At 47.5% G+C, this 12,657-nt stretch overlaps 1 protein-coding gene across 1 annotated transcript; it reads right to left on the bottom strand.

The window, feature by feature from the left end:
* Positions 1-7,050: 7,050 nt before the first annotated feature.
* klf2a (Kruppel like factor 2a) lies at positions 7,051-11,260 on the bottom strand. Its single transcript, XM_080212929.1, has 3 exons — positions 10,831-11,260; positions 8,908-9,778; positions 7,051-8,084 (listed from the first exon to the last, which is right to left on the bottom strand). The coding sequence occupies exons 1-3, from the start codon at positions 10,909-10,911 to the stop codon at positions 7,909-7,911; spliced, it is 1,128 nt and encodes a 375-aa protein (XP_080069055.1). The 5' UTR covers positions 10,912-11,260; the 3' UTR covers positions 7,051-7,908.
* Positions 11,261-12,657: the final 1,397 nt, after the last annotated feature.

The following is a 12,657-nucleotide window of genomic DNA, read 5'->3' as shown; positions in this document are numbered from 1 at the left end:
GAATCACTTTGTTCAATCAAAAACCATTGATGTGCAGCCACTGTTGTTTCCAAACATGGGAGCACAGCAAGATCCCAGAAACAGTAACGATACAAGTGAAAAGTTGACTTGTTTCAGTAATGTTGATTGCACACTAAAAACAGTCCAGGAAAATGCAGACTCCTCCCGCCTCTCCTTTGAGTAGTGTCATAGAATCATAGAACCCTATGGTGCAGAAAGAGGCCCTTCGGCCCATCGAGTCTGCACCGAACACAATCCCACCCAGGCCCTACCCCCATATCCCTACATATTATACCCACTAATCCCTCTAACCTACACATCCCTGGACACTAAGGGGCAATTTCTCAGCACGGCCAATCAACCTAACCCGCACATCTTTGGACTGTGGGAGGAAACTGGAGTACCCGGAGGAAACCCACGCAGACACGAGGAGAATGTGCAAACTCCATACAGGCATGGGAACTTTTTTATCCGCCTGAGGGACAGCTGGAGACTGGGTTAACATCCACTTCAATAAGAGTTCCAAGCCGCTTCCTGCTTCAGTTCTCAGCATCAACTATTGGCCTAACCCATCAGGAGAGGCCGGACCCCATGTATTTCCTCAATATCCCGAACTAGTCTTGACCAAGCCAAAGTTTATACAACTCTGCTTTGGCTTCAGCTGAAGGATTATGTCAATCTTGGGTACCACACTTTAAGAAAGATGGCAAGACCTTGGACAATTTGCGAAAGAGGCCTATCAGGATGGAATCATGGATGAAGGACTTCAGTTATAGAACCCTACAGTGCAGAAAGAGGCCCTTTGGCCCATCGAGTGTGCACCCAACACAATCCCACCCAGGCCCTACCCCCATATCCCTACACATTTTACCCGTAATCCCGCTAAGTTACACATCCCTGGACACTAAGGGGCAATTTTAGCACGGCCAATCAACCTAACCCGCACATCTTTGGACTGTGGGAGGAAACCGGAGCACCCGGAGGAAACCCACGCAGACACGAGGGGAATGTGCAAACTCCACACAGACACTGACCTGAGCCGGGAATCGAACCCAGGACCCTGGAGCTGCGAAGCAGCAGTGCTAACCCCCTGTGCCACCGTGCGGAGGCTGGACAAAACTGTGGATGTTCTCCTTCCAGTAGGAAGGTTCAGAGGAGAATTGAAAATCGTAAGAACACGAGAAATAGGAGCAGCGTAGACCACTCAGCCCATCGAGTCTGCTCTGTCGTGGCTGATCCTGAGCTTCAACTCCATTTTCCTGCCCTGCCCCCAAATCCCCTAATTCCCTCAGACACCAAAGATCTCAGCCGTAAATATATTCCACAATGGAGCACGCAAAACCCTCCAGGGTAGAGAATACCAAAGATTTATAACCCTCTGAGTGCAGCAACCTCTCCTCACCTCTGTCCGAAAAGACTGACCCCATTTCCCTGAGACTGTGTCTCTGTTATTAGATTCCCTGATCAGTGGGGACAACCTCTCTGTATCTCAACAACGGGTCCCTTAGAATTTTGTACGTTTCAATGAGATGGCCTCTCATTCATCTAAATTCCAGAGAATAGAAACCTAATTTACTCAGCCACTTATCAAGGACAATCCCTCATCCCAGGGACCAGTTTATGAACCTTCGCTGTATCGTCCCCAATGCAAATGAATCCTTAAATATGGAGACTAAAATTTCCCACACTATTCCTGACGTGGTCTCACCAAATCACAGTATGATTTTCTTTTATTCTTTCAAGGGGTGTTGGGTGTTGCTGGCCCTCGTGAAGGTGGTGATGTTCAGCTTTTTAACTGATCACAACTTTATGCTTCAAGTGACCAGATCAAGTCACGGAGTTGTCTTAAACAACCATTTTGATGCCAGTTTTGACCTGGTTCCTGGAAAATCACAGGTCAGAGCCAGGAACTTGCCAGAATTCAGGAATACGCAAGCAGTTAGTTTCAAATTTGACTGCAAATAATTAACTTTAATTAAAAGGAGTTATCTATCCATACATAACTATTGATTAAGGCTACATCATTCATAAGGTACAGATATTAAAACCAATTGCAATCATAGAATCCTTACAGTGAGCCGACACTGACAACAATTCCACCCAAGTTCTATGCCCATAGCCTCATGTATTTACCCTACTAATCCCCCTGATACTAAGGGGCAATTTAGCATGGCCAGTCCACCTAATTTGCAAAACTTTGGGCTGCGGGAGGAAACCCATGCAGATACGTGGAGAGCATGCAAACTCCACGTTCCATAAACTCCACTCATAACCTACCTGCTTTATTATAATATCCAATCAGACTTAATCATGTTAGTTGGCCTAATCCATCATTGTTACAAGTTATCATTGATGCCCCAGTTTGTGTCTATAAATACCGTCCCCATCTCCCACTTCCAGATGTCTCATTTAATGAATTCTTTCAGACTAATGGTCTTGGTGCTTATCTGTGATGACTTTTATAAAGATCTCTGTCTGTTTTCTCATAGCAGCTTTTGTGATTTTTAAATTTGGGTGATTATTAACCCTTTCAGGTGGTGAGCCACTCATGAGGGGCATGGACAGAGTGGATAGTCAGAAGCTTTTTCCCAGGGTGGAAGAGTCAATTACTAGGGGGCACAGGTTTAAGGGGCAGGGTTTAAAGGAGATGTACAAGGCAAGTATTTTTTACAAGTGTGCGTGTGTGCAGATGTGTGGAACTCACTTCTGGGAGAAGTGCTGGGACCAGATACGATAGTGGCTTTTCAGAGGCATCTTGACAAATACATGAATAGGATGGGAATGGAGGGATATGGTCCCCAGAAGGATAGGGGGTTCTAGTTCAGAGGGAGCGCATAGTCAGTGCAGGCTTGGAGGGCCGAAGGGCCTGTTCCTGTGCTTTTTTTTTGTTCTTTGTTCACACAAGTTTAAGGAAGGAATTTCAGGATTTTGACCCAGCAGCAATGAAGAAACGGCGATATATTTCCAAGTCAGGCAGGTGAGTGACTTGGCAGGGAACCTCCAGGTGGTGGTGTTCCCAGCTGTCTGCTGCCCCTGTCCGCTGGATAGAAGTGGCCTTAGTGTTGAAAGGTGCTATTGATGGAAATTTTAGCAAGATATCATTATTCCAAACGCCAAATCCCTTTCAATAAAGGCCAACATGCCATTGGCTTCCCAACTATGAGGTATGAGGAAAGATTGAAGAAATTGGGGCTCTTTTCCCTTGAAAGACGGCGACTGAGGGGGGATCTAATAGAGGTATATAAGATTATGAAGGGTATAGCTAGAGTAAACAGAGGTAAGCTATTTCCTATGATAGAGACACACAGGACAAGGGGCCATGGACTTAAGGTGAGGGGGGAGAGGTATAACACGGATATTAGAGGGAGGTTTTTCACACAGAGGGTAGTGGGGGTATGGAATGCTCTGCCAAATAAGGTGGTGGAGGCAAACACGCTGGAGTTGTTTAAGAGTAACTTAGACAGGCATGAGTGGGTTGGAGATGGGTGGATATAGGAGATTGTTTTAAATAAGGGTCATTAGCATTGGGGCGTCCCTGGTAAGGCAAATGGATATGGTACAATAATAATGTTTTTTTTTCTCTTTTCATTCACAGGTTTTAAGTCGGTCCGCCTCGTGTCCAACGAGGGGCATACACGCGATGGGTCATACTGGGGCTGCTCTTGGTTGTTCGAGATTGGCCTAGTGCTTCATGTCGTTAGTGTGTGCTTAAACTGGACCAGGTACTGGGCAACACGACAGCTCAGTGACTATCACTGCTAGCTGTGCAGACACATGGATTTGGGCCAGTGTCTGTGGGAGTTTGCGCATTCTCCCCGTGCTTGCATGGGTTTTCTCCGGGTGCTCCAGTTTCCTCCCACACCCCAAAGATGTGATCTTAGGCTGATTGGCAGGAATAAATTGTCCCCAAGTTAGTTTCCCTCAATGTGGAATGCCATAAAACATTAGATAAGGGTCATGGGTGGAGGGGGGGACTGGTGGTGTTAAGATGGCGGGCTGTTTCCCGGGCTGTTTTTGTTCTTTGTTCTTTGACTACTTGCTACACTTGCATGCTAACTTTGAATGGATGGTTTTGATGGAGTAGAGAAGGAGAAGCTGTATCCAGTGATAGGGGAGTTGGTAAGAACAAAGACCAACACAGCACGGGAAACAGGCCCTTCGGCCCAACGAGCCGTCTTAACGAGCCGCCATCTTAACATTATGCCCTTCTCTACCCGTGACCTTTGTCTACGCCTATTGGGGAAGATTGAGGGAAGACTAATCTAGGGACAATTTGTTACACCAATCAGCCTAAGAGCACATCTTTGGGGTGTGGGAGGAAACCGGAGCACCCGGAGAAAACCCATGCAAGCACGGGGAGAATGCGCAAACTCCCACAGACACAGGCCCAAATCCACGTATCTGCACAGCAAACAGTGATAGACACTGAGCTGTCGTCTTGCCCGTCAGTCGGTCCAGTTTAAGCGTACACTAATGACGTGAAGCACTGGGCAACTCTCAAAGCAACATCCAAGAGCAGCCCTCGCATGACCCACCGCGTGTATGCCCCTTGTTGGCCAACAAGGCGGATCGAATCCCCTGTGAAGTAACCAGAGGATACAGATTTAATCTGATCAGCAAAAGTACCAGAGATGATCTGAGGATTAAAAAAATTTGTCATGTCTGAAATGTGCTGTTTAAAAGGACAGTAGAAGCAGATTTGATAATAAATTCAAAATAGAATCAGATAAAAATTTGAAAGAAAAAGTTAAAGTTTATTTATTAGTGTCACAAGTAGGCTCACCTTAACACTGCAATGAAGTTACTGTGAAAATCCCCAAGTCGCCACACTCCGGCGCCTGTACACTGAGGGAGAATTTAGTACGGCCAATGCACCCTAATCAGAAAGTGTTGTCCGGCTGTGGAAAAGAGTGGGAACCTGGGATTAATCGGACAGAGCACAGAATTCTTCCTTTGCTAATGTTTCATTCTATCATTCCAGGAACAGTCTCACTGAGTCTCAGGAGGTCCAGACCAACCCTAAGCTAATGGCAAAACTTCTTCAACATCTTATCATTCTTTCTGTTCAACTTTTGACATCTTTCATGGAACATTCTTTTTGTTCTGGTGAGTTACACCGCGCTGATGCATCATGAACTCAGGGTTTCTTAGAAGCTTTGGAACAAGTTCCACTCCTGGTGTGGAAAGCGGTCAGGAGGATCTTGTTTACATCGCAGTCCGGGTTACTGCACCTTCTAACCCTGAGCTGAGAGCGAGCGAACCATAGCTCAATAGACAGACACGCACAAACCACAGGCAAAGTGAAAGAGACGCAGAGAAACAAGAGTATTGGATGGATATTCCCAGGAAAACACACAGAGGAGGCAGCATCCTTGTGGGATTCTGAGTTCGAGTAAAGTTCCTAGGAAAAGCACACAATTTCTTTTTGGTTGCAATTTTGCCCAAGTTTAAATATTGCAAAATGGTGTTGTTTTAAATGTAAGATAGGTTTCTCCATTTCCCCTTCACACAGTGCCATCGCAATACCTGTGTGGCCAGTGGTAGAAAATCTAATCGTTCAAATGGGTGTGGACGATAGACCTGGAAATTGAAACGGGGGGGGGGGGGGGGGGGATGCATGGAATCAACCGCTCGGGGCCAGTAGGTGCACGATGGGCCAAATGTGCTGTTATCTATCATTCTGTGAGAGTGATCACTTTGTAGGATGTGGAGTTTGCTGTCAGCAGGCTGTTGGCACCACCTGCCTGTATCACAGAGACTGTCATAATAGCAGGAGGGTGGGCGGGGGGGGGGGCGGTGGAGGTGGTGTGAAAGATTCACAACAACAACACAGGGCAGCACGGTGGCACAGTGGGTTAGCACTGCTGCTTCACAGCTCCAGAATCCTGGGTTCGATTCCCGGCTCGGGTCACTGTCTGTGTGGAGTTTGCACATTCTCCTCATGTCTGCGTGGGCTTGCTCCGGTTTCCTCCCACAGTCCAAAGATGTGCGGGTTAGGTTGATTGGCCGTGCTAAGAAATTGCCCCTTAGTGTCCGGGGATGCGTAGGTTAGAGGGATTAGTGGGTATAATATGTAGGGATATGGGGGTAGGGCCTGGGTGGGATTGTGTTGGGTGCAGACTTGATGGGCCTCTGTCTGCACTGTAGGGTTCTATGATTCGATAACAACTTTCACATCAGTGTGAAGACTCAGGGAAGAAAGTTAAATTTGAACTGGAATATTAGGGAGTCAGATCCGGGGGAGGGGTGTGGGTTGAGACAACAGCTTTTGATGGTGTTACTGAGCCGTTCCTACAGACACACAGTTTCCAACACTCCAGGAGATTTAGAATTTCAGTGAATTTTGATAAGGGGGGAAAAATTAAGTTTCTAATTTGATCCCACATCTCGTAGGAATTCCTGAATCCAGATCCAACGTCTGAAGCTGTGTTTGCAGAGGGGGATAGAGGCCGTTTAGTGTCTGTTTGGGGCGAAGGGAGGTGAGGAAGTCACGGCGCTGATGTGAAACTCTTTACAAAATCTGATTTTCTCTGTTTTCGAATTCAACTTGAGTGATTGCTGAGTGAAAGAATTTCTCATTTCCTATTCTGTATAATTAGCCCGTTTCAGTTTATATTTAAATGTGCAGCACCTATTCCCAACTCCGGGACACCTCAATACAAAGCTGATAGCGAGTCAGTTGGAAGAGAGAAAGTTTTTCTTTTCATTTTCAGTCGGAACCGAGCTCCTGACATCCTCCTTCTCGCTACTTGTGACACCAGATAACGCTTTTTGATGTCCCATTTGTAGCAAATAAACCAACCCAGTGAGATATACTGTACAGTGATATATACAGTATATATATATCTCACTGTATGAGTATGAGCAGCAGGAGAGAGAGAGCGGGAGCATTCGGCCCATCGCTTTTTAAGCCCAAATGCTAGCCCGCCCCCGGATTTGATCTTTTATAGTTGGAGAGGATATTTCTTTGCTTTGATGGCGTTTCTGAAGAGATGGTAAAACGGCAGGTATTGAAAACGTGTCTTTTAATAAAATAAAACAGGCATTGAGTTGAAATTTGTCCAGTTCCTTTATATTTACATAATACAATAATTCTTTTATTACAAAATAATATATACATATATTCAAATTCAAGTCAAGTAACATACAATTATTAAGGACAAGACATCTAGCCCTGTATAGTGTAACTGCGATATTACATTTCGTTATTGCACCTCGCATACTTGTGCTCTATACCGGCCGGCGCTGGAGGGGTTAACTCCAGCCGGTTGTCGTCGGGCGGGGTTTTGGGGGGGGGGCAAAGGCAACATTCGCTCGGACCCATCGGCGGGACGGGGGTCAACTCAAGTCAAAAGAGAAACCGGACACAATAATAATAATAATAAAACAACAACAAAAAAAAAACCCACAAAGAATTGGACTGGAAGCTTATTACAAAGCTACAGCAGTGAGGATTGTCACCGCGGTGCCACTGAACAGTTCTCAGTTACTGGAGAGTCACTCCTTCGAGTGGCTAATTTTCCTCCCGAGTAACCTCGTCCCCTTCAAAACAACTGGCAGGACCTGGAATGAACACTATATTGTACAGTCACATCAACTGTATGCATTTGACCCTGTCTCTGGAAACATTCGTTTAATACTGAGTCCTGGGACATCTTGTTGCTCAGCTTCCTGTGGGATGCACCCACAATCTCTCTGCCCTCCTCCAACTGATCCAACTTGTGTGTGAGCGGCTTCTCCAGGGCAAGTAGTACCAGCTACATCTCACTAATCAGATTGTCATTAAATAATTGTCTTTGGCTGTGAGAAACACCTTGTTCTTTGGCAGATATTTTTGTTTTAGAACCTGTTTGTTTTTTTCTGTCCCCCTTCCGAATGTCTCTATGGAGCTGGAGAGAGGCTGAGTTTTCAGATGTGTCTCTTCATGTGTAGGGCGAGATGGTCGGATCTGGAGAAGGCTCTCTCGCACATGTGACACTGGAAGGGTCGGTGGCCCGTGTGCTTGCGGTAGTGACGGGTTAACTCGTCCGAACGGGCGAATTTCCAGCCGCAACCTTCCCAGGTGCAATGATAGGGTTTCTCACCTGGAGAGAGAGAGAGAGAGAGAGAGAGAGGGGTGGGGGGGGGGGAGACAGTCCGTTAAAAACTCATCCAACACATCCCAACAACAGAGAAAGAGATGGCACACAGCATGGTGCAGTCACCGTCACCATGAGTGATACACTTCCAACAAAAAAGGCTGGCAGGATTCGGGCGCTATAAAAATGCAAGTTGCACAAAGTTTCCAAAGATGATGCTGGAAATCTCAACCCAGAAAATGCTGGAAAATCGCAGCAGCTTTGGAAGTATCTGGGGAGAGAGAACTCTTCCAACCTGGATGAGTCTAAAGTCTAAAAAGACTCGAATCTTTTTTGAGATTATCCAGAAACGTGAAGCTTTGACAAAGGGTCAGCTGGACTCGAAACACCAGCTCTTTTCTCTCCTTTACAGGTGTTGTCAGACCTGCTGAGATTTTCCAGCGTTTTCCCTTTTGGAAACATTACAGACACTGCTAAGATTTTCCAGCATTTTCCCTTTTGGAAACATTCTCTCTATACAAATACTGCTGAAATTTTCCAGCATTTTCCCTTTTGGAAACATGAATCTATTCTCTGTCTACAGACCTGCTGAAATTTTCCAGCATTTTCCCTTTTGGAAACATGAATCTATTCTCTGTCTACAGACCTGCTGAAATTTTCCAGCATTTTCCCTTTTGGAAACATTCTCTCTATACAAATACTGTTGAAATTTTCTAGCATTTTCCCTTTTGGAAACATGAATCTATTCTCTCTCTCCAGACCCTGCTGAGATTTTTGCAGCATTTTTCTGTCTGGATTTCCAAAGGCTGTGTGATATTCTGGGGCTTACCTGTGTGTGTCCGCAGGTGAGCCTTGAGGTGGGAACTCTTGGTGTAGGTCTTGCCGCAGCCGGCGTAGCTGCAGGTGTGGGTGGCTGTCCTCTTCCTGGGCCAGGATCTCCGGCCCCGCTTGGGTTTGCTGTCCAGGAGCTCCAGAGGGGACGAAGGGGGAGTGAGCAGGAGCCGCTGGCCGGGGGAGGGCTGCAGGGTCACCGGCTCCTCGAAGAGGCCGTACTGGTTGGGGTACTGCAGCTGGGGGTAAGGGTAGCCGGGCGGGTAGGGCACCCCGGCCGCCTGGCACATCAGCTGGGGCTCGGTGTTCATCAGGTCGCCGGGGCTGAGCGGGGGGGTGACGGTGCCCCCGCCGCCCGCAGGCGGGGAGCTGCTCAGCCGCTGCTCGCTGTATGCCACCATGCAGGATGGCACCATCTCCTCCCGTTTGATCCGGAAACTGGGCACCATGCCCACCCCCTGGCCGTAACCCTCCAGGGGTGGCTCTGCCTTGGGCACCTTGCTGGGGAAGGCAGGGGCGAGGAGGAAGCGCCCCTGGAGACCCCCGGGGGGGCAGTAGTCCGAGTCGGAGCGCAGTAACTCAGCCATCATACTGTAAGCTGGGGGCTCCCCCGCCTCGGGGACCGGGTAGGACAGAGGCTCACTCTTCTGGTAAAACGGGGCACCACCACCGGCTCCCTCCTCGGGCAGGGGATAGTCCACGGAGCCGGCCGAATCGCCGCACATGGTGTTGGACAGAATAAAATCCACATCCAGTAAACCCAGGTCATCCACATCACTGACCCGCGAGAAATGGTCCAAATATTGTACAAAGTCCGTCACTGAGCAATCGCCCTGAGGCTGCTTCAGTCGGGGCTCCATCTTCAACTTCTGTTCAACAACAAAAAAACAAAGCCAAAAAACAAACAAACATTAGACTCCAAATAAACCCACTGCAAAAAAAAAACACATTTCAGCGCAGCTTTAACACATTGCTAGAAATCACAGCGGTTAATAACCTGAATCAGGTGAGTGAGTGACAGAGTGTCAGTGTGTGTGTGTGTGTGTGTGTGTGAGAGTGTGAGTGTGACAGTGTCAATGTCAGAGTGAATGTGACAGTGTGTGTGTGCGTGAGTGAGTGTGACAGTGTGTGTGACAGTGTCAATGTCAGAGTGAATGTGACAGTGTGTGTGCGTGAGTGAGTGTGACAGTGTGAGTGTGACAGTGTCAATGTCAGAGTGAATGTGACAGTGTGTGTGCGTGAGTGAGTGTGACAGTGTGAGTGTGACAGTGTCAATGTCAGAGTGAATGTGACAGTGTGTGTGTGTAAGTGTGACAGTGTGTGACAGTGAGTGTACTTTACTGTGTGTGACTGTGTATGTGTCAGAGTGTGTGCGACAATATGTCAGTGTGTGTGTGTGAGACTGTGTGTGTCAATGTGTGTGACAGTGTGTGAGTGTATGTGTGAGTGCGTGTGACTGTGTGAGAGAGTGTGAGAATGTGTATGTGTGACAGCGTGTGTGAGAGTGTGACAGTGTGTGAGTGTGTGTGTGACAGTGTGTGAGTGTAAGTATGTGTGTGTCAGTGTATGTGTGTGACAGTGTGTGAGTGAGTGTGTCAGTGTGTGTGACAGTGTGTGAGTGTGTGTGAAAGTGTGTGAGTGAGTGTGTCAGTGTGTGTGTGTGTGTGAGTGTGTGACAGTGTGTGAGTGTGTGTGTGACAGTGTGTGTGTGTATGTATGTGTGTGTCAGTGTATGTGTGTGAGAGTGTGTGTGAGTGTGTGAGTGAGTGTGTGACAGTGTGTGAGTGAGTGTGTCAGTGCGTGGGTATGACAGTGTGTCAGTGTATGTGTGTGACAGTGTGTGAGGGTGTGTGTGAGAGTGTGTGTTTACATCACTGCAGCAGCGGCTGTCGAGGATAAAGTTGGAGAAAAGTTTTCTTACATTGCAATATTCCTGCTTGTCCCAGCTCTTGGAGGCTGCAAATGTGGCAAAAGACGGCAAAATCGTGCCGCCCAAAGACATCTCTGCCCCTCACACTGTACCAAAACGATGCTGGTCTTCAGCAGAAAGTTTGCATGAAGTTTTGGGAGTCCCCAAGACTTGTCTGAAGGCAGAGAGAGCGAGGGAAGAGAGGAGGAAAATCTCCGGCAGAGTTTTAGCCGCGGCTCTCTGAGTCCGGGTTAAGTACTGGCTTCAAGTTGTACAGCCAGAGGCTGCGATTGGTAGGACTGCAGCGAGTTAGCCGACAACTTGAACCAATTGCAGTTGTTTCAGGAAACACGTTCAGGATGAGAATCGGTCGCGAGTAAATGTCCTAAATATAGCAGGCGTATATAAAGCGAGCACTGGTCTCAGGAGCGAGAGGCTGAGTGAGGCATCGCCAGGCGCCTTCCCCTCTTCTTAAAAACTGTCAGGCTGGCTTCGTCTCCATAGGGACGCTGCAAAACAACACCGAGAAACTGGACACATGCCAGGGGGTGACGCAGGAACTTCTCCAGGATCCTCCTCCTGTATCAGATAACAACAGAAAGATATCTCCCCGTAAACCCGGGCACTGTTTACATTTTTAACAGGACAACTGGCACAGGGGGATTCCAGTCTCTCAGCGCCCCCCCCCCCCCCCCCCCACACACACACATCTCCCTTCCACATTCTCCCTGCAAAAACCTGCTCCCAAACCCTGTGTCTTGGACCAACCGAGTTTCACCTAAACACGCACCGAATGTTTATTTGGTGTCATTGCGGCGCCTGGTTCTGTAGGAACACACAGATAATTAGCAGTTCTGAAAATGTTGGTGCCTTTCTGCCCATTGCTCTGACTGCAACCCCCCCCCCCCCCCAACCCCCCACCGCTGTTCTGGGACACAGACATCAGCCGGGGTGGTGGGGGAATCGCACTGAGTACAATCGGCAGAGGGCAGCACCCGCCCACTGACTGCTGCAAACCAGCTTCCTCATTCTCACACAATGTCATTCTCATACTCTCTCACACACATTCTCATAGTCACACACATTCTCATACTCTCTCACACACACATTCTCATACTCTCTCACACACACACATTCTCATACACAAACACACACACACATTCTCATACTCACACACACACATTCTCATACACACACACATTCTCATACTCACACACACACATTCTCATACTCACACACATTCTCATACACACACATTCTCATACTCTCTCACACGCACATTCTCATACTCACACACACACATTCTCATACACACACATTCTCATACTCACACACATTCTCATACACACACATTCTCATACTCTCTCACACACATTCTCATTCTCACACACACACATTCTCATACTCACACACACACATTCTCATACTCACACACATTCTCATACACACACATTCTCATACTCTCTCACACACATTCTCATTCTCACACACACACATTCTCATACTCTCACACACACATTCTCATTCTCACACACACACACATTCTCATATTCTCTCTCACACACACACATTCTCATACTCACACACACACATTCTTATACACCTATTCTCACACTCACACTCAGTCTCTCACACAAACACACACTTTCATATACACATGTGTTCTCATTAACACACATGTACACACATACATTGTCACAGAATCCTACAGTGCACAAAAAGGCCATTTAGCCCATCGAGCCTACACCGACCACAGTCCCACCCGGGGCCCTATCTCCATAACCTTACGTATTTATCTTAGCTAAGACACTAAGGGTTAATTTAGCACTTAACCTGCAC

Source organism: Carcharhinus amblyrhynchos, chromosome 26 (genome assembly GCF_965287045.1).
Source record: "Carcharhinus amblyrhynchos chromosome 26, sCarAmb.v2.hapA, whole genome shotgun sequence".
Classification (NCBI taxonomy): domain Eukaryota; kingdom Metazoa; phylum Chordata; class Chondrichthyes; order Carcharhiniformes; family Carcharhinidae; genus Carcharhinus; species Carcharhinus amblyrhynchos.
This window is presented reverse-complemented; position numbering and strand designations above follow the sequence as displayed.